Below are 27410 nucleotides of genomic sequence, written 5' to 3'. Positions count from 1 at the left end.
TGGAGCTGATAAACCTCTAACTAGATCTTTCAAGATCTCTGTCCGCTAATGAAGTCAAAAGCCACTACATCATTTTGGAGCTGATAAACCTCTAACTAGATCTTTCAAGATCTCTATCCGCTAATGAAGTCAAAAGCCACTACATCATTTTGGAGCTGATAAACCTCTAACTAGATCTTTCAAGATCTCTGTCCGCTAATGAAGTCAAAAGCCACTACATCATTTTGGAGCTGATAAACCTCTAACTAGATCTTTCAAGATCTCTATCCGCTAATGAAGTCAAAAGCCACTACATCATTTTGGAGCTGATAAACCTCTAACTAGATCTTTCAAGATCTCTGTCCGCTAATGAAGTCAAAAGCCACTACATCATTTTGGAGCTGATAAACCTCTAACTAGATCTTTCAAGATCTCTATCCGCTAATGAAGTCAAAAGCCACTACATCATTTTGGAGCTGATAAACCTCTAACTAGATCTTTCAAGATCTCTGTCCGCTAATGAAGTCAAAAGCCACTACATCATTTTGGAGCTGATAAACCTCTAACTAGATCTTTCAAGATCTCTATCCGCTAATGAAGTCAAAAGCCACTACATCATTTTGGAGCTGATAAACCTCTAACTAGATCTTTCAAGATCTCTGTCCGCTAATGAAGTCAAAAGCCACTACATCATTTTGGAGCTGATAAACCTCTAACTAGATCTTTCAAGATCTCTATCCGCTAATGAAGTCAAAAGCCACTACATCATTTTGGAGCTGATAAACCTCTAACTAGATCTTTCAAGATCTCTGTCCGCTAATGAAGTCAAAAGCCACTACATCATTTTGGAGCTGATAAACCTCTAACTAGATCTTTCAAGATCTCTATCCGCTAATGAAGTCAAAAGCCACTACATCATTTTGGAGCTGATAAACCTCTAACTAGATCTTTCAAGATCTCTATCCGCTAATGAAGTCAAAAGCCACTACATCATTTTGGAGCTGATAAACCTCTAACTAGATCTTTCAAGATCTCTGTCCGCTAATGAAGTCAAAAGCCACTACATCATTTTGGAGCTGATAAACCTCTAACTAGATCTTTCAAGATCTCTATCCGCTAATGAAGTCAAAAGCCACTACATCATTTTGGAGCTGATAAACCTCTAACTAGATCTTTCAAGATCTCTATCCGCTAATGAAGTCAAAAGCCACTACATCATTTTGGAGCTGATAAACCTCTAACTAGATCTTTCAAGATCTCTATCCGCTAATGAAGTCAAAAGCCACTACATCATTTTGGAGCTGATAAACCTCTAACTAGATCTTTCAAGATCTCTATCCGCTAATGAAGTCAAAAGCCACTACATCATTTTGGAGCTGATAAACCTCTAACTAGATCTTTCAAGATCTCTGTCCGCTAATGAAGTCAAAAGCCACTACATCATTTTGGAGCTGATAAACCTCTAACTAGATCTTTCAAGATCTCTATCCGCTAATGAAGTCAAAAGCCACTACATCATTTTGGAGCTGATAAACCTCTAACTAGATCTTTCAAGATCTCTGTCCGCTAATGAAGTCAAAAGCCACTACATCATTTTGGAGCTGATAAACCTCTAACTAGATCTTTCAAGATCTCTATCCGCTAATGAAGTCAAAAGCCACTACATCATTTTGGAGCTGATAAACCTCTAACTAGATCTTTCAAGATCTCTATCCGCTAATGAAGTCAAAAGCCACTACATCATTTTGGAGCTGATAAACCTCTAACTAGATCTTTCAAGATCTCTGTCCGCTAATGAAGTCAAAAGCCACTACATCATTTTGGAGCTGATAAACCTCTAACTAGATCTTTCAAGATCTCTATCCGCTAATGAAGTCAAAAGCCACTACATCATTTTGGAGCTGATAAACCTCTAACTAGATCTTTCAAGATCTCTATCCGCTAATGAAGTCAAAAGCCACTACATCATTTTGGAGCTGATAAACCTCTAACTAGATCTTTCAAGATCTCTGTCCGCTAATGAAGTCAAAAGCCACTACATCATTTTGGAGCTGATAAACCTCTAACTAGATCTTTCAAGATCTCTGTCCGCTAATGAAGTCAAAAGCCACTACATCATTTTGGAGCTGATAAACCTCTAACTAGATCTTTCAAGATCTCTATCCGCTAATGAAGTCAAAAGCCACTACATCATTTTGGAGCTGATAAACCTCTAACTAGATCTTTCAAGATCTCTATCCGCTAATGAAGTCAAAAGCCACTACATCATTTTGGAGCTGATAAACCTCTAACTAGATCTTTCAAGATCTCTGTCCGCTAATGAAGTCAAAAGCCACTACATCATTTTGGAGCTGATAAACCTCTAACTAGATCTTTCAAGATCTCTATCCGCTAATGAAGTCAAAAGCCACTACATCATTTTGGAGCTGATAAACCTCTAACTAGATCTTTCAAGATCTCTATCCGCTAATGAAGTCAAAAGCCACTACATCATTTTGGAGCTGATAAACCTCTAACTAGATCTTTCAAGATCTCTGTCCGCTAATGAAGTCAAAAGCCACTACATCATTTTGGAGCTGATAAACCTCTAACTAGATCTTTCAAGATCTCTATCCGCTAATGAAGTCAAAAGCCACTACATCATTTTGGAGCTGATAAACCTCTAACTAGATCTTTCAAGATCTCTATCCGCTAATGAAGTCAAAAGCCACTACATCATTTTGGAGCTGATAAACCTCTAACTAGATCTTTCAAGATCTCTATCCGCTAATGAAGTCAAAAGCCACTACATCATTTTGGAGCTGATAAACCTCTAACTAGATCTTTCAAGATCTCTATCCGCTAATGAAGTCAAAAGCCACTACATCATTTTGGAGCTGATAAACCTCTAACTAGATCTTTCAAGATCTCTGTCCGCTAATGAAGTCAAAAGCCACTACATCATTTTGGAGCTGATAAACCTCTAACTAGATCTTTCAAGATCTCTATCCGCTAATGAAGTCAAAAGCCACTACATCATTTTGGAGCTGATAAACCTCTAACTAGATCTTTCAAGATCTCTATCCGCTAATGAAGTCAAAAGCCACTACATCATTTTGGAGCTGATAAACCTCTAACTAGATCTTTCAAGATCTCTATCCGCTAATGAAGTCAAAAGCCACTACATCATTTTGGAGCTGATAAACCTCTAACTAGATCTTTCAAGATCTCTATCCGCTAATGAAGTCAAAAGCCACTACATCATTTTGGAGCTGATAAACCTCTAACTAGATCTTTCAAGATCTCTGTCCGCTAATGAAGTCAAAAGCCACTACATCATTTTGGAGCTGATAAACCTCTAACTAGATCTTTCAAGATCTCTATCCGCTAATGAAGTCAAAAGCCACTACATCATTTTGGAGCTGATAAACCTCTAACTAGATCTTTCAAGATCTCTATCCGCTAATGAAGTCAAAAGCCACTACATCATTTTGGAGCTGATAAACCTCTAACTAGATCTTTCAAGATCTCTATCCGCTAATGAAGTCAAAAGCCACTACATCATTTTGGAGCTGATAAACCTCTAACTAGATCTTTCAAGATCTCTGTCCGCTAATGAAGTCAAAAGCCACTACATCATTTTGGAGCTGATAAACCTCTAACTAGATCTTTCAAGATCTCTATCCGCTAATGAAGTCAAAAGCCACTACATCATTTTGGAGCTGATAAACCTCTAACTAGATCTTTCAAGATCTCTATCCGCTAATGAAGTCAAAAGCCACTACATCATTTTGGAGCTGATAAACCTCTAACTAGATCTTTCAAGATCTCTATCCGCTAATGAAGTCAAAAGCCACTACATCATTTTGGAGCTGATAAACCTCTAACTAGATCTTTCAAGATCTCTATCCGCTAATGAAGTCAAAAGCCACTACATCATTTTGGAGCTGATAAACCTCTAACTAGATCTTTCAAGATCTCTATCCGCTAATGAAGTCAAAAGCCACTACATCATTTTGGAGCTGATAAACCTCTAACTAGATCTTTCAAGATCTCTATCCGCTAATGAAGTCAAAAGCCACTACATCATTTTGGAGCTGATAAACCTCTAACTAGATCTTTCAAGATCTCTATCCGCTAATGAAGTCAAAAGCCACTACATCATTTTGGAGCTGATAAACCTCTAACTAGATCTTTCAAGATCTCTGTCCGCTAATGAAGTCAAAAGCCACTACATCATTTTGGAGCTGATAAACCTCTAACTAGATCTTTCAAGATCTCTATCCGCTAATGAAGTCAAAAGCCACTACATCATTTTGGAGCTGATAAACCTCTAACTAGATCTTTCAAGATCTCTATCCGCTAATGAAGTCAAAAGCCACTACATCATTTTGGAGCTGATAAACCTCTAACTAGATCTTTCAAGATCTCTATCCGCTAATGAAGTCAAAAGCCACTACATCATTTTGGAGCTGATAAACCTCTAACTAGATCTTTCAAGATCTCTATCCGCTAATGAAGTCAAAAGCCACTACATCATTTTGGAGCTGATAAACCTCTAACTAGATCTTTCAAGATCTCTATCCGCTAATGAAGTCAAAAGCCACTACATCATTTTGGAGCTGATAAACCTCTAACTAGATCTTTCAAGATCTCTATCCGCTAATGAAGTCAAAAGCCACTACATCATTTTGGAGCTGATAAACCTCTAACTAGATCTTTCAAGATCTCTGTCCGCTAATGAAGTCAAAAGCTACTACATCATTTTGGAGCTGATAAACCTCTAACTAGATCTTGAAAGACAACTCAAAACAGCAAGAAGCTAGACTCAGCAATAACAGAACTAAAGACTTAGCTGGAAAACAGATCTGTTTCTGGAAGATAACACACTACTGAAACTCAATTTTTTCACCGTTAAAAATAAAAATAAGTCCAAGAATCGTAGTGAAACTGAGAAAAAAAAAAGGTTAGAACGGTTAAATACATTATATGTACTTATGTTAAGTTTACAAATCATAAGCTGATGTATACGCAGAAATGTTGTAAGTCAAATTTGGCCTATACAGGGTGAATCAGTATTGGCCAACTTCATATTTTCCAACTGTTCTTGAGTGACCTCACTTTAATTTTTTTTTTTCTCTCTAAAATCATTACTTTTTTCCAATAAAAATGTTATTACTCAGAAAGTTTTAGTCCGAATTCGATTCTGATGACCCGGTTGGAATGACAGATAAATTTTCTAAAAATTGATACCATTTCGAAGCAAGTGCAATTTTGTAACCTTTGACTTCCTTATTTTAAGACAATCTACTTTAAAAATTGACTACTGGTCCATTTAAAAAGAGTTTTCAATTAATTAAACAACTTGATAAACCTAACACTGTTGAGTGCTCTTGAGCACGTTTTCTTGCAAAAACAAACGTAATTTCTCGTACGAAGATAGAAAGGAATCGTGGGCAAATGATATACCGTTTGAAAGCCCACATTAGACAAGGAAACTTTTATAAAAAGTGCCAGCACCTGGGACTGATAATGATCACATAAGGGCCTAATGAGTTTTCTTCAAAAATTTCGATTACTTTTATTTTTCCAGTATCCGGAGGAAGATTGAGGCTGTTTGGAGAATAACTTATGCTTCGAAATGGTGTCAATTTTTAGAAAATTTATCTGTCTTTCTAACCGTGTCATCAGAATCGAATTCGGACTAAAACTTTTTGAGGAATAACATTTTTATTGGAAAAAAGTAAAAGATTTTAGAAAAAAGATTTAAATTGAAGTCACTCAAGAACAGTTGGAAAATATGAAGTTGGCCAATACGAGGGTCGTTTGAAAAGTCCGTGCAAAAATAAAAACTACTTAATTTTTTGGGGTAAACCTTTTTTATTTTTCAACATAGTCTCCTTTTAGGCTTATACACTTCGTCCAACGCTGCTCTAGTTTGTTGATCCCTTCCGAATAATAGGATTTGTCCAAGTCTGAAAAATAGCCTTTCGTTTCTGCAATCACCTCCTCGTTTGAATAAAATCTTTTTCCCGCCAGCCATTTCTTCATATTGGGCAACAAATAGTAGTCCGAGGGAGCCAACTCTGGAGAATAGGGGGGATGTGAAACGAGTTGGAACCCTATTTCCATTAATTTTGCGACCACAACTGCTGAGGTGTGAGCTGGTGCGTTGTCGTGATGGAAAAGGACTTTTTTGTGGTTCAATCGTGGGCGTTTTTCTTGCAGCTCGGTTTTCAAACGGTCCAATAACGATGAATAATATGCACCTGTAATAGTTTTACCCTTTTCCAGATAGTCGATGAGGATTATTCCTTGCGAATCCCAAAAGACAGTCGCCATAATCTTTCCGGCCGAAGGTAACCCATTGTTTAGATTGTTCATTGGTCTCAGAGTGTAGTGATGTATCCATATTTCATCCACAGTGACGAAACGACGCTTAAAGTCCTGCGGATTCTTCTGGAACAGCTGCAAACCGTCATTGCAACACTTCACACGATTTCGTTTTTGGTCAAGCGTGAGCAATCGCGGCACCCATCTTGCGGATAGCTTTGCCATGTCCAAATGTTGATGCAAAATATTATGTACCCGTTCATTCGAGATGCCCACAGCACTAGCAATCTCACGCACCTTCACTCTTCTGTCATCCATCACCATATCATGGATTTTATCAATGATTTCTGGAGTAGTAACCTCAACAGGGCGTCCAGAACGTTCAGCGTCACTTGTGCCCATATGGCCACTCCGAAAATTTTGAAACCACTTATAAACTGTTCTACTCGAAGGTGCAGAGTCACCATAATGTTTATCAAGCTTCTCTTTAGTCTCCTCAGGCGTTTTGCCTTTCATAAAGTAGTGTTTAATCAACACACGAAATTCTTTTTCGTCCATTTTTTGAAAATCACTCGACTTCCTCGATTCAAACGAATGCCAAACACAAAGAAATAGACCGATCTGGCTGAAACTTGGTGTGTGTTCTTCCAAGAGATGCTACTAACTAAACATAACCTCGATACGCGCCAGTGGTGCTTTCTCTCTGACTTTTCAAACGACCCTCGTACGTCTTTGAACTCCACTTTAGATGTACCACACACAGTAGGCCTATAGACAATTCTTACTAGTTCACCCTGTATATTACCCAAAACCTATCAAATTTCTGTGCAAAGCTCATAATTTCTTGTCAGTTCAATTTTTAATTTCTCTATTGGTACTCCTCAGAGTTTAGATTTTAGAAATATTCCTTCTTTACAACCATTTTTGGTCTTTGAGTTCAAATTCATTACTTAGCTTACAAGAATCTGACTGCAGGGTTTTTGGAGAAAGCGATAATAACAATGAAAATGATTTCAGCGAAGAAAAGAAAACAATAAATATTTCAGCCTAGTTTTCAGTGTTCTTTCAATTGCGGCACTAAGAATTAATTTGGGTTGTAGAAGCTATTTTATATAAGAAAAACATTAATAGATTTGTGCGTGTGAATGCCTGCCTGATAAGTTACTGATTAATACTGGAAATTCAATATTTTATTACCCATAATAACATGAAGGGAGTAAAAAAGTAATGTGCTGCCCTCCATATTGGATTAAAAATGTTTCCTCCCAAAATTCATGCATTAACCAATTATAAAATTTAATTACAATTAATATCAATAAGAAAGGTGACAGATGTTTCCAAATGAAACTGGACAGAAAACAAACCAAACTATCTCAGAAAAATGTAGTAATATGAAACATCTATTTTATTGTAAACATCTCAATTACAACCGCTAAACATTCTGAGAAATACTACACCTAGTATGGCTGTTAAAAAACCAATATATTATATTGAATTACTAATTATAAAAACTTGAAATGCTGGGAGAATAAAAACATATCCATTCCCTTTAGTATTTTATAGGTATTGGTAAATGACCAGATACACTTAATGTCAACCTCTTACTAGCAAAAGAAACACCAACAATCTCATCTTGCTCCGAGCGGAGGGAAAACAGAATACAACGACTTCCGGGAATGTCAACACTCAAGAGCTGATATACCAGCCCGAAGTAGTGGCAAGCGATTACCCCTGAAGAACTTGTAGTAGATGTGTTCTGGAAGTTACGCCGACTGGAGCTAAGTAAGCTTTTGATTTTGAAATATAAATGTGCTTTTAAAAGAAACCAGCTTTTTCGAAATCTTAATCGAATGCTCCTTAGGGTACGTTTACAACGGAGCTGTGAGCATAGATAATAGCGGAGATGATAGCAGTGATGCATCAGCGCTTATAGAATAACCTAGTACATTCTTATGTGAGCGTGCACAACGAAGCTGCGACTAGTGACTCATACGCGCTGCTATAAACGAGCATAGATGATAGAATTAAATTTTTCATTTTTCTGCTAGCTGAACTCCAGTATTGGAGCTTCAAAATGGACGTAGAAAAATTATTTAGTGCTGTCTTTACTCATTATTTTTGGTTATTATTTTATTATTTACTTTTAAACAATATTTTGTTTTTTAAATCGTGCTTACATTTATTTTCATGTGTATTTATTTGTTTTTTTTCTCAATAAAACCATAGAGTAATCACTAGTTTTTCTTCTATGGTTATAGGATTTCCATGACAATTTTTCCGTTTTCTTAATTTTGACCTTATTTTTTCTAAAATATAGTCGAATGTGGGTGGACCCATCCTCACATATTCAATAAAACGATCCGGATAATTTCTAAGTTCCTTATATAAATAGTGAAATTCGCCCAAAGTACTTCGTTTTTCTATTTATGGGATGTACATGATATTTTCTAAAGCGTTTTTTCTTTAAAATATACCTTTTTGTTGCTGCTGAACATAAAAACCTTCTTCACTACTCGGGCATGTTGCATGTATCACAGCTCCGTTGAGCACACTAATCAGCGATTATATTTTACTCTATCAGTTATCATCTCTGCTATCATCTATACTCACAGTTCTGTTGTAAAAATACCCTTAGGCGGAATATAACTCAAGATGAAGGATAGGCTCAGGGAGTCAAAGTAAAAGAAAACTCTTGATGAGAGCGAGAGAGCAACGCAAGAGAAGATCTTTCTCTTTGTAAGCGGTAGAGGAGGTCGCAACATCCTCCAGAACAATGGACAGTCTAAGGAAGGGACTGTTCCTTCATGATAACAGCTGCCTACACATGGCTTAAAAACACAAGAAGACTGAAGAGTAACAAGAGAATGCACGTCCAAGTTTCCTATGACCTATGGTGGTTTTACCATAAGAGGTAGCCCCAGGAGTTAAGTTTTTAAAAGTAGATTTCGTCTATAGTATCAGGAGCCGATCACACAAAAAAAAAAAACTTTGGGCTCTTATGGTGCGTGACCTTCTTGGGCATGAAACACTGGCGAAGGGCATACCGAGGGGTTGCTCTTTATGCAGTTTGGGGGGGGGGGGGAATCAGGATAAAATGTACATAGAACAGCATGCTAGACACCTCCTAGCGATTCTACAATTATGGCCGCATATCTGGCATTCATGCCTACTTAATTTTTCTTCTAACAAATTTAAAATACAGCACAATTAATCGAGATGAAATTGGATCAATATAATTATACCGACATTTCGTTCATTCTGTAATTGACTTCTCGAAGTAGTAAATATAACAAAACAAAGATCAGTTTTTTTCTTTTTTTTTTTTTAATGTAAAGATGCGCTGAATGTTCTAAATTTACAGGAGCGCGGATGTAAACAAGTTATTTACATAACGACATGTCATCTTCTCAAGGTCGTTATAATTATGAACAAAGAGACATATTTAAATAAAAATGAATTACAAAAAGAAAAACTAATAATTATAAGTGTGTAACAACAACAAATTAATAAAATTGTATTTTTATGAATTTTAATTTTTTTTTTTATTACCCGTAATAAAGTTATTCATTTAACGGGGAATGCGAAGAGGAAGTGCTATTTATTAAAAAATGAGAACTACTTGTCGAGTTATTACCGGAAATATAAAATATTAAAAGAAACCCATTTAGATTGAAAGATGGGTTTTAATATTTTGAGAGGGTTTCCTGTTAATGGGTGAAAAAAAAAAATCAAAGGTGAATAAATGCTCCCAAATCACGATGTGACAGACACTTAAGATTTTCATTAAAATATGAAAATTATAAATTAAAATTGGAATTTAAATTTACATAAAAAAAAAATTATTTTTCCCAAAGTTTTGCGCGTAATTCTACAAACATTTCTCTAATAGCTCACCAGATAGCAATACCAACTAATATACTAAAGTTTTTTATTACCAAAATATAAGATGGGGTTTTTCGGTTTCCTCTTTAAAAAAATAACCACATCATTCAAAAAGAAAGTACAGGAATTCAGGAATAAAGAAACATTGTTACGATTTGATATCAGTCACTTTAAAAAAACATTCTCTGCACTCATGAAACAAAAACTGTGTTAAACTATGGTTTAAGAATGAAAAAGGTAATGGAGTGACAAATATGTAGCCAGATTTGTAGTTCTGCAAGAAGAATGAAAGACAATTACAGAAAAATGTCTGGGCAGATTAAGGCTAAATTAATGAAATTTTACTGCAACCAAATGTTTCAATAAAAATGTTGTAGAGACAAAATTGTGTATAAAATCAATTAAAAAATTGTTTATAAGAAATCGCCGAGGGCCATTCTTGAATAATAATAATAGAGGGGAAGGGATTAGTTATGCGGTTAGCATACTGGACTCCCACGCGGAGGTCCCGGGTTCGAATCCAGCAGCTGACCCTTAGAGATTTTCTCTTCCTAGGAGCTTCTTACAGCTCACTGTCCGGGTGATGGACAGTGTTGTCTGTAACGAGAGAACACTGTCCGGAGGCCGGCAGTGCACTGGAAAAAGCTCCGGGCGCTAATGACCTCAGCTGTTGATGCGCAAAAAAAAAAAAAATAGAGGGAAGGGATTAGCTATGCGGTTAACGTACTGGACTCCCAAGCGGAGGTCCCGGGTTTTAATCCTTTAGATTTACTCTTCCTAGGAGCTTCTTACAGCTCACTGTCCGGGTGATGGACAATTTTGTCTGTAACGGGAGACCACTATCTGGAGGCCGGCAGTGTATTAAAAGAAGCTCCGGGTGCCAATAAATCATTAAGATAATGATGATAGTGATAATGAAAAATCCAATCTCAAGTAGAATGATACTTCCTTCAGAGAAATTTTGATAAAATAATTTTCAGTTGAGAATCATTTTTGGTCCCGGTGGGCATTCAAAAATTCAGCTTTTGAGATAATTTATTAAGAGAACATTTTCTATATGACTTAAAAAATGTAAACGTGACAACAATAGCCCGTACTTGCTAGCAATAGGATATAGGATAAATATATTTACATTTACTGTACATTACGCTAGTAATTCTTGTGCAATAATTTACGTTGATAACACCGTCGTACTCGCATAAAGTATGCATGCCAGTCACACACATTCCGAGAGGAAGAGGAGTTAACACTTCCTTGTGGGGAGCTAATAGCTTTTACAGTAGATGAGTTGTCCTAAAATATATGGGACTCAATGGCAGTTTTTCTACAGTAAAATCATCATTTTCCAATATCAAAGTAATTAATCTTTAATGTAAGTAAAAAAAGATTTTCTTTGTGTCCTTACATTATTAAACAAACCAAAAAAATCCCATCAATGATACTGTGTGTGTTAGGGAGAGAGAGGAAATAATTATGAAGCTCATTAATTTCAGCATTACATCCTGTATTATCACAAAACGAATTACACTCTAGAATCTAGAGATAAAAGGGGAGATAAGAAAAGTAAAAGCAAAATGGCTGGATTTTAACTATTCAAATCTGCGTTAATAAAAGGGAAGATTAATTATTATGAAAATTTATCTATAGCTCTAGAACTGAGGTTCGCAAAGCTAAGTAGTGAATAGTGTGGTATTGGGTTCGATACCCGGTGTCTAGGCTTTAGATTTTATTCGGTTAATATGAGTGATTTATAGTAAAGTATGTTTGCTAGTCGCTTCCGACGTCCATGGCACTTCATCAAATCTTTAAACTTACTGATCTCTTTAAAAAGTAACATCATTTTTACGGATCTATTTTGTAATCATTTCTATGACTTTGTAAGCAATATTTAATCAAAAATGTGGAAGCAAGAAGTCAATTTTCTCTAGCTCAATTACTAAAAGTTCAATGCCTGCTGTTTGAATTTGGGCAAAAGTAGAAGGGGCCTTCTCAGTGGACGTATTGCGTTGGGGGGGGGGGAGGCCCAAGACAATCCATCACTTGTAGGGCTTTTAGAAGTCCAGCAAACGACCTACAAGTAAAAGTACATTTCACTTGTCCTATTAGTATCGATCGATTGACCTATTAATTGATCTGAAAGACCTGACCTGGAATCAAGTTGAATGCCCTTCCTCGCCTTTGCTGCAGCACACAATAGAAAGGTACATCAAAAGGCTGTTCGAGATCATACCACTTTCGGAAATCAGATCCGCCAAAAAAAAAAAAGAGATGGAAAAACCATGGATGGAGCTTGTAAAAAGGGAAAAACTACAGAGGGTCTGCAATATGCCTATTTAGGCTTCAGTGCTAAAGCTCTAAGCTCTTCATAAATCTAATAAAAATACCAACTTTAAAGAAAATTATGAATAATTTTTTTTTTTCATTTCCAGAAATTTAGTTAAATAATATCAATTATTTAACAATGATAATTATAGCATAACAAATGTATTTTAAAAAAAATGTTTAAAGTACAAAAGATGGCTGTAGTTTCGTATTGATTATTTGAACAAAACTATTATAACCTGCAAATAAAAAAACTAAAAATGTAGGTTATAATATTACTATGGCAACCTTGAGGCACAACAGAGAAATTGTAAAAGGGAGAAGTACAACTGAAAAGAGAAAAAGGTATGGGAACCTCCGACAAAGAAAAGTTAAAATAAAATCAATAAGAACATCGGGGAGTCACCGACTGATCTAGTCCTTTCATGTACCTGTGCCTGTGCAAGGTCATCTATTAATTCTCTAATTTTATTCTATTAAATTCTTCGTTTTATTTATATTAAAAAATAAAAAATAAAAAATCAATAAATATCTATCAATTGTTAGTTATAAATAAGAATAGTTACTTTTTAAAATTATTATGGAACGTGCATCAAATAATTCAGGAAGTTAGTCAACCAAGGTTAATGTAGAGTAATTGTTTTTCCTTACCCAATTCCAGATTAATACATTAAGAGTATAAAATTGAATTCAGAATTTAAAAAATTAAGCCAACAGGTACAAAAACAAGATTCTCAACAGCTTTCAAGTTAAAATCAATTAAAAATTACAGAACGCTTAAAAAATAAATGGAGGCGAATAAACACTACATGCAAACCTTGGATTAAAAAAAACGTAATATTATAAAAAAAAAATTCCTTTAAAAAGTAGTATAATATAGTAAAGTACTGCCCAGAGTTGAAACAAATAATTAAAAAATTTTTTTACAAAATTAAAATCTTACCCAAGCAGAGCCGTTTCTTCTGCAGTTGCTGATGTAGGCATCTTCCTAAAATCAAAATGTACTATTTCACACATCTAAAGTACCTTCTACTTTGCTTTGGCCTAAATGTTTTTTGTTTTACTTTATTCCATTTTTTTTTTACAACTACTTTGATTTTACAAACACACATTCACCAAAAAAGAAAAATAAAAGCATACATCAAACGGCGTGCTAATTTTTTGGTAAATTATATATAAAAAAACAAAAACGAAGTGTTTCAAGCGAAGCAAAAGAAAAACGAAACATGAAACAAGGCAAAATTACTCGTGTGAAGCCACACATTTCTTTGGTGCCTTTAACTGGGATAAAAGGTAACCCATCTACAATATTAAATCCTACTTACCACCACAAAAATTTAGATCAGCCACTGGACTTTTTTGTTTTGTTTGTTTTTGGTTTCAAGTTTAAGAAAACACCTGTTAGTAGTTTTACTACACAAATATCTGTAGAAGATTCAAAAGAAAAGCAAAGAATTATTTACCTGGTGGCCAAGATAACTGGCTGATCCTTCTGTGTGAGAAGTGGTTCAGAATGTTTCTGGCTGGATGCGAAGCTAAAAGCTTTCTTCACTGATTCAATAACGTTAAACTTGTTGTCGGATGAATTGTTGACAGTTGTTGATTTGTAGACATCGCCAGTTAGGGAGCGGTAGGACGCGCCGAGTCCGCCCGGCATTGCGTCTTAACCCAGATACAGATAAAAAAAAAAGAAAAAATAACTGAAAACGGAAATAAAAAATAAAAGCAAAAAAAATCAAGGACCGAATAAAGATTTCCTTTAGTTTTCTTTTTAAAAACCAAAAGATCAACAACAGGTTTTTGTTTCTGAGAAGCGAGAAGTAGGAAACATTTAAACTTGATCAGTAAATCAAGACAATAGATGAAGAGCTTTTTAAAAATTTCCAACATTTAAAGCATGCTAGCCCAATTTTAAAAAAAAGAGGAAGGTGCTTAAAATACTGATGTGACATGTGCTTAAGTAGACTTTCAAAAATTGAAATGACATGCTTCATTCTCAAGAGAAAATTCCAATTAAGAAAAAATAAAACAACTAGTCCAGTTAGACCAAGATTATAACTGTACAGATATAAAATTTCTCAAAAGAAATATTTTAAGCCACCAGTTAGTAATAAATTGGGATGAAGGACAGCCACAATTTAAAAATCTGAATGCATTCATTTAGTAGGAATATTAGAACAAGATTTAGACGTAGGCTGGGCAAAATATGTACAGATTCCTTACATTCTGCTAGGAATGTGGAAAAAATTTAGTTGTATCTAATGGCTTACATACACTTTTATTGTTCTATTATTAAACTTTATGTCCCACAACATGAAATATACTTTAAAAAGAATTATCAGATGAAAAGTTAACAACTGGTCTATTTCATTACATAGAAGAAAAAAACCCCCCTCAAATTTAAAGGCAATAACAAAAACCTGTCATTAAAGAACAAGTAAACGAAAGAAATAATTAGATAAAACCGTAAAAAAAAGTTGAACTTTTGATGAGTTAAAATATAAAATAATGAGAAGAGTTCAAAAATTAACTATTTCACCAAACGATGTGGTAATCTCTTATCTTGCAACAAGATAGGTGCCTCTAAATATAACAAAAAAAGACAACTAATTTTTGTGATTCTATTGCAAGATAAATAACATGCATCACATAACAATCATAGAATTGAAAAAAAAACAAAACTTAAGAAAAGAAGTAAAAGAATAAGAATATGTGCTTCATTTAAAACTTAAAAATCCAACATTGAACACCAACCAATTTTTTCCATTGAAGAAACTGAACATTCTCAAAAGCAGTTAACACTTAATACACAAACAATCAAAAAAAATTGTTTCTTAAACATATTCATGCCAAGACCTGATAAAACGGTAAAAAGAAAAAACACTGAAGACATAAAAATAGAAATTTGTAAAAAAAAAAAAAAAATCCTTACCTTATATTTTTGAAGAGCTTCTTGAAATAGAAAACAAAGTTACAAAACTAGCTAAATTCACTGAAACACGACACTATAAGGAAAATAAACCAAACTATGTTCTTTGAAAAAGGGGGAAAAGAAATGCAAATTGAAATCAGCTAATTCAAGAAAATATTACTTCGGAAAAAAAAAGCGTAAAGAAATAGATTCAAAGGTAGGATCCGACCTGGGCAAAATGACCTGCACGAGTAAAGTTATAAACATTTCACCACCTCTCATTTGGACATGCTTACTACTTTGAACAGTAACACCAACCTAAACATCCATAAATACCACATTATAAAATAGAAATTACTAAAAAATATTATTTTTATAACATTGTACTGTTTTTTTCACTAAATAATGATAAATAAGTTAAAGAATTCTAAATGAATGTTGTAAACAGATGGGAACAAATAAACTTTGAAGTTGACCAGTGCAGAGTGCCGTTCTGACAGCTTCTGCCATCTATGAACAACTGCCTGAACTACTGATAGCAAGAGAATAATGACTTTTCTTTGTTCAAATAGTTTTTTACATAACTAGTAATATTTATTTTTAAAATATTAGTCATATTGATAAAAACAAATAAAAAAAAATCTTTATTTAATGGAAATGCTTGAAAAAATTATTAATCACTTAAATAGAAATAATGTTCTGATCAATGTCAACATTAAGATTTTTCTTTCAACTAATAATTGTAAATGGCTGTCATAAAAATAAAATGAATAATTAAAGCAAACACAAAAAATAAGATTGTACTTTTTGAATTTATTTTTACAAAAATTGAAAAACTATTACTCTCTGCTACTTAACAAAAGTTTCTTTTGCTATACATTTTTGTTATCTTTCAAGCATTTCTCTGGAACTTTGAAAGCTATAGTTCAAAAATAAAATTAAGTAGAAAATAAAGTAAAAATACTGTTAATTTGTGAACAAAAAATTATCAGAATTAGTTATCAAAAGTATGACAACACTTCAATATAGATGAATTTATCTATAAAGCAAGCTTTTTACTCTTCAAGTCAGATTAGGCTTCTGTTACTTTTTCACCTTCAAAGATTCTTTTACAAACACTGTCTGGTTATGTCTATGAATACACACAATTTTGTAACGGCAATTTGTACCCCCCCAGAGAAGCTGTTTAAGTGAAATTCAGTAATCTTTATGAATAAACCTTAATAATGTATCATCATTGAAGATTATTATTTCAAGTCTAGAACCGACCATAAATAGAATGAGCTATGATGTGTTAAGTTAATTGGTTTAAAGGGCTGTATAAGAAAAACAGTCTGTAGATATTTAAAATCATTATAAATCTTAGGAAAAACATTCATTTTTTTTTAAGGAAATGAATTCCTTGAAGTCATAAATTATCATATATCAAATTTCTTAAAATGTATTTGGAGAATATTTAGATTTTTTTTTTGGTTAGCCACGCGATTCCAATAAAACTATTCATCAAAAAACGTAGTTCACGGTTACATAATATGAGGAAGTAACTATCAAAAGAAAAATTACGTCTTACAATTTATCTAATTGAAGAAACCTACTTTCACTAATGTATCAGTAGATTTTCCTTTTTCACTCATGCTATTTGCACACATTTCTAAAAGATTCTAGATTCAAAATCAAGTGTATTGAGTGTTCTTACTGATGGATAATATTTAATCGTCTCAGCGCACATGTTTATTTTAAATTTTTATTTCTAAGAGGTTTGGAATTTTCATTTATCATTAGAGTTTTGATTTGAAGATGATGTAAGCGGAGAACAAACTACTATATAGCTACTTCTAAATCAATCTCTGCATCAAAATGACAAGTTATTACAATGTTGAAACAAGAATATTTTGCAAAATAAGTACAGCGTTATATTTGTGAGGGAATTTAAAAGTAGACGATTAAACAAAATTGAATTTCAGTTCGTAATTGAAGAGCTTGGTGCAAAAAGGAGTTATCTACAGTTTTTTAAAATTTTTAGTAGGGACAAAAAACTAAATACGCTTTAAGATGTATTCCTTATGTTGTGTCTGCTGTAAGGATTAGTTAATATATTGTGATGGGGTCATTTAGGGCTAAATTTGAACTTTCTAGGGCATTTTTTAAGCTTGCTATAAGCAAAAGTTATTTTGCAGCTAAAACTCTTTTTCCAATTCATAATCATAATTTTCAGTAAAACTTGAGTACTTATTAAGTAACTTTAGTCCACAGATTTCTTGTTTTTGGAGCTTTTAAGTGGCATTTTGTGTCTTGTCGAAGCGAATGTTAGATATATTATTATGCCTGCCAAAAAGAAAAATAATAATATCTACCTTATATAAACATTAAATAAACCTAATAAAACAATTCCCCCCCCCCCCCAAGGAATGTAAAGAATGTAAAAGAAAGTTATCTGCCGTAGAAAACTCTTTTTGCTCCAAATCTAACCTAGGTTAGAGAATAAGTAATAATAAACGAGTATGCGTAAAGACTCGTTTATGCACCAAAAGATGTAGAATTGAACATACAATAGGGGGCACCACTAAACACATTTTCTGAAAAATATGTAATTAACTCCTTTTTGCACCAAGCTCTTCAATTGTAGCTTGTCAAAGAAAGTTATTGATGGATCCATCAAGAGATAAACTGGTAAAATGTAAACATCATCGACGATAAATCAGTGCATTCAATGAAAACATGAATATTTACGATTCAGTGCTCAAGAATGATCAAAATGGTCTAATACTAGTCAGCTAGCATTCTGATGGCCATTCTACAGATAAAATTTTGGTTATTTCACTAAGTTAGGAACCGTTTTTAGTAAATTTAGAGCACTAGATGTGCTAGATTTTGAGTAATCCATAACTACAAACTGCAAACATTTGCTTGTTTTGGATCTTAGGGCAGAATAATTACCTAACAATTATTATTTATTCTCAATTCATAAATCAAAAATATTATTGAATGAAATTCCGTTTATACGCGGTTAATACAACTAGAGAATCATTATTTGACTTAATTTGAAGTTTAATATTTTATAACACAATCTACTGTAAATTATATACAATTTCATTGTAACTGCTTTCACTACATTTGATGAAATCGTTGTTGCCCTAGTGTTTACGGTTAACTATTTCTTATCAAATGTTCTGTGCCACTTACATGTATATCCACTTAAAATTAACCAATTATTTTTGGATATCATAACTAGACCGAATTAGCCACCTTTTTTTTTAATTAGATATTTTTCAAAATAAAATATTTATTAAATAATTCAAGTTTGTGCAAAATTTTGCAGGATCGAGCGAAACATGTTTTAGATTAAATATTTTATAATAAAATCTCGTTTAATTCCAAAAAAAAATTAAAACAGATTACCAAGAATCTAGCAAAATAATGAGCAAACTGGTAAGAAGCTTAAATTAAGTGAATATCTTTTAAACGAAAAAGGCTTTGCCACCTAAAGAATTTTGACATGCCTGTACAGGTCTTCCAGCCAAAAAACTTTAAAGAAACAGTCTACATCTAAATTTTATATTAGGGTTGGAGAAAGTTAACTGTAGAAAAGAGGTTGTAGTTGACAATTACGATTGGTTGAGTGTTAGATAAAATAAAAGAAGTAATCCAAGTTCATCACTTGGAAAAGTTACATTTAGTATAGTGTACACGCTATTAAAAGTACAGGCTCCAAGGTGACCCACGGAATGCTGACTACCCTCTTGGAAGTAATAGACTTCACAAGGAGTCAGCGTATTAACTATAAGATCCATGCCTACGCCATCTCCTCGTGGGTATATGCCTAAGGCTCTTTTTTTTCAAAACATTTTGAACGAAATACTAAAGCACCTTCCTATGGTAGAACCTAGCCAAGTTCACCAATATTACATCAGTGCTAAGACTTGGACTTGGCCCACTGGTATTCCAAGACACCACTAACCTACCTGGTACACATCTAGATCGCGTTTCATCCTACCAGTGAACTTCAGTGGCAGCATCTCCTTGACAAGAACGAGCACCTCCTTAGTGTTACCTCTCAACCGCTCCCACCAGAATATTTGGGAGACATCATCCTTTCTTCCAAGGCAGTACTATCATCCCCCTCAGTCTCGGCTTTTCCTATTTTTTTCCCATATAAGTTCTGAAAAAGTCACGATCGTTCATTACATTCAGAAAAGCAAAGAATATTTAACTTTCAAAAAGTTTTTTTTTTTACTATTATTGATTAAAAATCTTAATTATTTCTACAGAAATTTATATGTACACGATATGTTTTTACTCTCGAATGCTGAATACAGCATGGAGAATATTTTATTGAAATTATGCTTATGTTATAGGGGATGGTGTAAGATTCAGTCACAAATAGAGATTGAAGAGGCAGCAAGAAGTGATTACATGATGAGGGTAATTTCTAGAAATTTTCATTCACAGAATTTAAAAAGCAAACAGAAGGAAAAGCAATCTTGTGAAAACCCTTCTTCTGACATAATAAATATAAATTCTGATTTCCTAAATTTGATCCCTACAAAACCTGTGTTAATTTTCCACAACTGAGAGAGAGAGAATCGACTGGGAAAAACTCTGCAATGTTAGAACAAGAATCGACAAGAACATGTACGAGGGTCGTTTGAAAAGTCCGTACAAAGTCAGAGAGATAGCACCACTGGCGCGTATCGAGGTTATGTTTAGTTAGTAGCATCTCTTGGAAGAACGCACACCAAGTTTCAGAGCCAGATCGGTCTATTTCTTTGTGTTTGGCATTCGTTTGAATCGAGGAAGTCGAGTGATTTTCAAAAAATGGACGAAAAAGAATTTCGTGTGTTGATTAAACACTACTTTATGAAAGGCAAAACGCCTCAGGAGACTAAAGAGAAGCTTTATAACATTATTATGATGACTCTGCACCTTTGATTAGAACAGTTTATAAGTGGTTTCAAAATTTTCGGAGTGGCCATATGGGCACAAGTGACGCTCAACGTTCTGGACGCCCTGTTGAGGTTACTACTCCAGAAATCATTGATAAAATCCATGATATGGTGATGGATGACTGAAGAGTGAAGGTGCGTGAGATTGATAGTGCTGTGGGCATCTCGAATGAACGGGTACATAATATTTTGCATCAACATTTGGACATGACAAAGCTATCCGCAAGATGGGTGCCGCGATTGCTCACGCTTGACCAAAAACGAAATCGTGTGAAGTGTTGCAAGGACGGTTTGTAGCTGTTCCAGAAGAATCCGCAGGACTTTAAGCGTCGTTTCGTCACTGTGGATGAAACATGGATACATCACTACACTCCTGAGACCAAAGAACAATCTAAACAATGGGTTACCAAGGGGGAATCTGCGCCAAAAAAGGCGAAGACCGTTCCTTCGGCCGGAAAGATTATGCCGACCGTCTTTTGGATTCGCAAGGAATAATCCTCATCGACCATCTGGAAAAGGGTAAAACTATTACAGGTGCATATTATTCATCGTTATTGGACCGTTTGAAAACCGAGCTGCAAGAAAAACGCCCACGATTGGCCCACAAAAAAAAGTCCTTTTCCATCACGACAACGCACCAGCTCACACCTCACAGCAGTTGTGGTCGCAAAATTAATGGAAATAGGGTTCCAACTCGTTTCACATCCCCCCTATTCTCCAGACTTGGCTCCCTCGGACTACTATTTGTTCCCCAATTTGAAGAAATGGCTGGCGGGAAAAAGATTTTATTCAAACGAGGAGGTGATTGCAGAAACGAATGGCTATTTTTCAGACTTGGACAAATCCTATTATTCGGAAGGGATCAACAAACTAGAGCAGCGTTGGACGAAGTGTATAAGCCTAAAAGGAGACTATGTTGAAAAATAAAAAAGGTTTACCCCAAAAAATTAAGTAGTTTTTATTTTTGCACAGACTTTTTAAACGACCGTCGTACTAACAGAAATAAGAAGAAATTAATGGTCTTACGGATATATATTTATTGTTTTAAATTAATTTATTACCCTTAATTAAAAACATTAACAACAATTCCGAACATGGCAGTTCAGTAATACATACTTAAGTATACTTCTTTCATGCAGCGATAAAAATAAATTTTTAGAGAATGATTAATTTTATTAATTCATTAGACTCATTAGTTTTGTAATCCTATTTAAGATAGGGTCTGCTAATAAATTAAGTCACGCTATTGCAGCAGTAAGAGAATAAAAACGGCCAGCGAGATAATAAAGCTGTAGGGCCATTGTCATTTATATTCTTGCAGCAGCAGTCGCCGCCAGTGTAGCAGAGCAGCAAGTGTCCCGCCAGTTCATGGCAAATCGAAGTGAAAGAGAGAGGTCGAGGAAGAGGAGACTCTGGTCCTGGTAATGTGCAGCTGCGCTACCTTTAGAAGGGAAAATTTGTAACATGGAGTTTACAAATAAAAATGGTTAGTTTTTCTAATTTAATTCTATCTGTGTACCTTTTTTTTTAATGAACGACTTTTTTAGTTTTTCCTCTTTTCTACCTTAATATCCTTGATTTTTCCACTTTATATCTCATGCAATACTTATTTTACAAAGATGGTGAAAATTAAAAGGTTTATATTTTGCGAGCTACTGGAGACGGATTGAGATGGAAAGAGCAAATTTCAATGAGAAAGAAACCCCAACAGATGGAATGGAAATGAAAGTACAGTGGGTTATGATGAAATGAAAATCTGCAGTGGAGAGAGAGGAGTTTCAGCTGACGATTTTGGATGAAGGAGTATGCGGGAATTACGGTAGATATCTCATGGAGGGAGACAATTCTAGTACGTCGTGGAGGATTACTCGCAAATCTGAGGAATTTGTTCTGAACTGTGTCTCGTGGAGTCCCTTGATGTAACTTACTATACATGTCCAGGCTCCAGGCGATAGAGTAACATCATCCTGATGACCATTCTGTGGAGGAGGAGTTAGTTCTGTTACAGTTCAAGTCTCGTGAGAGTAAAGGGAAAAGTAGTCTTGCAGTACAGTTTACCCGGAATTCACTATAATGAAAAGTTAGTAATAAGGTTGTTGATTTTTTCCAAGATTGGAGTGTACTAGGGAAATCCTTGGCAGGATTGATGTGAGGAGCTTTGCGAAGTGGATTAATAATAGGATTTTTGGATTGTGGAGATCAATCAGTGAATGATGGTTTTCGCAAAACTGCTTCTTCTCCTTCCAAAAAAAACTTCAAAAGATGGATAATTAAAGCTTAACGTGAACAATTACAAGTATTTATGTGATTTTGTTTGAAATGAGTAAAATAAATTATGGTGTAATCGTCATTAAATTCCATGTTTTTTCAACGATTTATCGGCAACGCGAACTCAGAAAGTTTTAAACGAGATTGCTTCTTTATTTACAATAGTGAAGTCTAGGGTGACTTTGATTTAGTCAAGCTCGCGCTGCTTCCCAAGATGGAGAACGGTTCAAAACTACAACCACACATCCAATTTCAGTCCTATTTTGTATTTCTTGTTGTGCCGAGTTTTCGACCTGGGGACTAGATCAGACAAGACAGAAGACACACCAACCTTTAATGATGTAAAATGTTACGTTGTCAATTAGTCGTGAAGATGACCTAGTCCCTAAGTTGAAAGCTCCGCACAACAAAAAAATACAAAATATGACTGAAATTGGCATTTATTTTTTTCATCCTATTGAAACTATGAATGAGTCACCAAAAATAATGAACAGTAATCGAAATTTAAGCTGAACATAAAGATTATTATTTGCAGATAAAACTAGATGAGTAATTTTATTGCGCGTAGCTACCATTTTTTTTGAAGACATTTTTAAGGTTTAACTTTTTTTGATGAAAGCTTTATACATATTTTATTACATAATAATTCAGCAGCTGAAATTTATGGCAGTTTCCGGCACAGCAAGCGTACTAAATTTGAAGAATATTGTAATAAAAGTTAAATTTTATTTTATTTTTTAAATTTGAACATTTCCAATAGAAGTAGAGTGCCCTCTCCTTCTTCTTAAGATCTCATCTATATTCGCAGCAAGTAGACCGTTTGGCAGAATGTAGAACCAGACTCAACGGCCAGCTACGGACTGGAGCAGTACATCGTCTGGACTAGTTTATTCATTAAATGCCCAACTGCACACCACTACTTTGGTGGTGGTTGTTGTTGTTGTTTTTGTAGCTTAGCTACATCTAATCCGACTTCGCCCCCCCTTCTTGTAGCAACCAACTAAGAAGCTGGCTTGGGTTACTCAATAGCCACTCTTACACCGGCAACACGTACCACACATAATCGTAGAACTAATGTGATTTACAACAGCCATCTTTCCAACGAGAGGAGGACGTAAATATCTGATATCTTAGGGTTATCACCGCTGCTACACTACCGTTAGTTTCTTTTACAATATGGACTCCTTCTTATGTACAGATTAAACCCAGGGGCCTCCAAATCTTTCTTTATTATCAACCCCTAAAAATTTGCTGATTCTCTTATCGAACCCCCGTCTATAAAATTTTACAGAAATCAATGAGAAGGATGTGCTTGATGACGCTTGGCAAGATTAGCAATGTTTGGTTTGAAGTTTAGAATAGAATAGAAATTTATTATTCTGGGACAATTGTCCCCTAAGAATAAATACAGGAACAAATAGAGGCCTTAATAGTTTGGCCTGTGATTAAACTGAAAATAAATAAATAAATATTTACAAAAAATTGAAAATAAAAATAACAGCAGAAATTAAGGAAATAAATTAAAACAATTAGAATTTCGGAGGAAGCTGAATAGAAAGGAGATAACTGAATAGACGGGATTTAAAGATGGATAGGGTAGGAGCATGGCGGACAGATGATGGCAAGGAGTTCCAGAGAGAGATAGCACGTATTAGGAAGGACTTGTCTAAGGATGAGAATGAATATAGAGATCAGATGAGCGAGATCTGGTATTACGGGAATGGATGGAGGATTTAAACTTAAGGAGTTGAAAAATATAGGAAGGCCTTTGAGACTGGATGACTTGAAAAAGGAAAGAAGCCAAAAAATACTGGCAGCGATAGACAGGAAAAAGCCACTTCAACTCCTTGTTTCAGTTTTGAATCGCTTCGAACTTCCGCATTCAATTTATTTTAAATAGAATTAACATGATTGAAGCCAGGATTGAACCAAATGTGGGAGCTTGGGCATTCCCAAGCAATTAAAAAGGGAAAATGTCAAATTACAAAGTTTTGGATATTTTTGCGTAATATCTATCTTATATTGGTCATAGTTAAATTATTAAAAAGCATCTTTGCTTCAAGGTCAACTAAATTATTCAATGACTTCACCTTGGAAATGCAAACTTTACTTACAATATTGTAATTACCAATGGCTTTCAAAAAGAAAATCGAATACACTGCATTGGCTTTTCTAATAAATTTACGATTGAACAAGCATTGGTATTCTCACATCGACTCCTAATTACATTATTATATCGACCCCCAGGGGAGATCGCCTAGATCAACGTTTCCCAACCTTTTTTGGTTCACGTACCACTTGGTAAGTGCATCATGCTAAATTGTACCAATTCATAAAAATGGTTGTATTTCGTGAAAAACAAAAAGAAATGAATTTATCTAAATATTGTGACCAACATTTTGTAATAATTTTTGTGAATTCCAAAATATATTAAACCTAATGTTATTTACTTTATTTTAAATCAGTTAAGTGCAAATGTCCCCTCTGTACCTGTCTAAAATTATAGAAATATAAATTTTATTTGCTTTTTTTAAAAATACAATTTTTATAAAAGCTGGAGTCTAGCCTAGGTTTAATAGTCAATAATCATACAAAATACAAAGAAACCACAAATAAACAAATTAATTATAATATACAAAACAAAACAAAAAGTATTCCTTTAATTAATTATCAATTATCTTTTTATTACACCATATACATCAATATCGAGCAGAATTATAGCCAACGTTGGAGTTCTTCTTTTATTATTATACATTTTTTAATGAACACAGCAACAGATTTTAATTGTTTTCCACTTACACAATTTAAGAGGCGATCTAACTGGTCTAAAAGGCAATAATTATTAGGCAAAATGTACTGAATGTACTTTGTTCTGTAACTATTGAAGAATTTACATTCAATGAGAAAGTGGGCGACTGTGTCTCGCAAATTTTCTGAACAAAGCTTGCAGTTAATTTCAGGATTGAATTTGTAAATTTTATTTTTTAAAATAATCCGCGGAACTTTTTCATTGGCTACTCTGATTTGTGAAAGAATTTTAGCAAACTCAAACTCTGCATTTAACCTTAAATACGATTCATCATCACGAAAACTACTGATAAATCTGATGTAGCTGTTATATCTACAGTTATAGATTCTACTAATGTCAATACTAATCAAGTGTAACTTATATGCATTAATTAAATTCTTTTTACTCTTTTTCACCTGATTAAAGTTGTTAGACATCCATAAATCTGATGCTCCAATTTTTTCAAGTGAACACAAAAGAGAACTACACCAGTTAAAGGGCATTAAGTGACAGTGAACCAATTTACACAATCTGTCATAACACAATCTAGGTATACGATCATCACCCATCTGTAACATGACCATCCACCAATTGATCAGTCTGACAAATACCTGAAAATCCAGGTGTACCCTGCTAGTTTCAAATCTAACCAAAGCGTCAGGAGTTGTTCTGGGCAGCTGCAATAAGGATTTAAAGAAGTGGGTTTGAACCTTATCAAGTGAGTCGACATAAGGAGCGGCCCATACCTCGGCTGAATACAGTAAAACACTAGCAACCATTGAGTCAAACAACCTCTCTTTGGCTTCCCAAGAGTCGGACTTGCCCTTACGCAAAATATGGTGAACCCTACTTGATGCTGAAACAGCCAACGATTTACTGTGGTCACTTGCTTTTTTAAACTTACCATTAGATGAGAGTTCAAGTATTTAGGCGTCATTTTTTTCATCTAATGGTAAAATTATAGAAATATTAAGTTTGTGACATGCACATTCTAATGAGCCCAAATCTTCTAAATTAATTTCTTTAAAGCATTCAACTACCTGTCAGTACCAATTAAATTTAATGTTGCTTGGATAGAGCTTACTCATTACAATCAGTCTCTTTAAGCAGATCTTTACATAGTTATCATTTAAGTTCTGTCACATGACAATTCTATTAAATTTTCTTTACCTTTTATTGATAATGATGTAGCTTTTCCTAAATTTTTTTTTATAGAAGGGGTTCGAAATCCAATTATCATTTGTGTTTTAGGGTTTTGGGAAATACTCCACGAAAGACAATTTTAATCCTATTAAATGTGCTATTATATTTTCTCGTATATCTTGAGACAGACCAAACTTATTACTGTGCAAATTGACTTACTTTACTGTAAAATATTATTAATTAAAATAATTTTTATGAATTATAGGAAAAAAACGTTTCTATGATATTTTTATGATTTAATTTTTCATGTCCACCATTATTATTTTTCGCGTACCACCAACCAACAACTCGCGTAACACAGATTGGGAAACTCTTCCCTAGATTAACCGATAAAACCTTTCAACATAATTATTATAGTTAATTTCTCCCTCCACCTCTTTGGTTGGTCGGTTAATTTTCTAAAATCTTATTGTCAGGATCTGATGGTGGCCTCTAAAATAGATAATAGATTTAAATATTCTACAGTTTCGTTTTTTTTGAGTTATGCTGACGTCACACTGCAACACGCACACACATACACTTTAACACGAAGCGAGAGAGAGAGAGTGAGCAATTTGTAAAAAGAAAACCCTTTTTTTCGAATTCTCGAGGTCTCAAAACGATGTAAACTCGAAATACAAAATTTTGTATATTCCTATTACAAAAGATAAATACAAAAATCTAGCTCTTTCTCTTGCGAATGGTAGAGAAAGTATAAATTTAAGAATTATTATTATATAATTTGTTTCAGTAACTACTTCACAGTGTTTCAATAACGAAGAACGGAGAAGAAGAGTTAGAGTGATAATTAAACCTCTTTCAA

At 34.2% G+C, this 27410-nt stretch overlaps 1 protein-coding gene across 11 annotated transcripts in view; it reads right to left on the bottom strand.

Moving 5' to 3' along the window:
* The window catches only part of MESK2 (misexpression suppressor of KSR 2), a 176085-nt gene that overhangs the window by 108607 nt on the left and 40068 nt on the right, over positions 1-27410 (bottom strand). For 2 of the 11 annotated variants that reach the window (XR_012455097.1, XR_012455098.1), the window contains exons 1-3: positions 15428-15940; positions 13959-14157; positions 13439-13483 (exon numbers count right to left, since the gene is read on the bottom strand). The exons of 1 other annotated variant lie outside the window; for it this stretch is intronic. Coding sequence is in view for 6 of the 10 variants with exons in the window: in XM_074116912.1 (XP_073973013.1) it covers positions 13439-13483; positions 13959-14152 (239 nt within the window). In the remaining 4 variants the exon portion in view is untranslated. Of the gene's footprint in view, positions 1-13438; positions 13484-13958; positions 14158-15427; positions 15947-19368; positions 19543-27410 lie in introns of those variants that run through there. 8 more of the 11 variants (XR_012455096.1, XM_074116912.1, XM_074116914.1 and 5 more) reach the window with 8 other exon arrangements.

Source organism: Rhodnius prolixus, unplaced genomic scaffold (assembly GCF_049639745.1).
Source record: "Rhodnius prolixus isolate KJV_2025 unplaced genomic scaffold, Rpr scaffold_2, whole genome shotgun sequence".
Taxonomy (NCBI): domain Eukaryota; kingdom Metazoa; phylum Arthropoda; class Insecta; order Hemiptera; family Reduviidae; genus Rhodnius; species Rhodnius prolixus.
The sequence above is the reverse complement of the archived record's forward strand: the minus strand, read 5'-3'. Positions and strand labels throughout refer to the sequence as shown.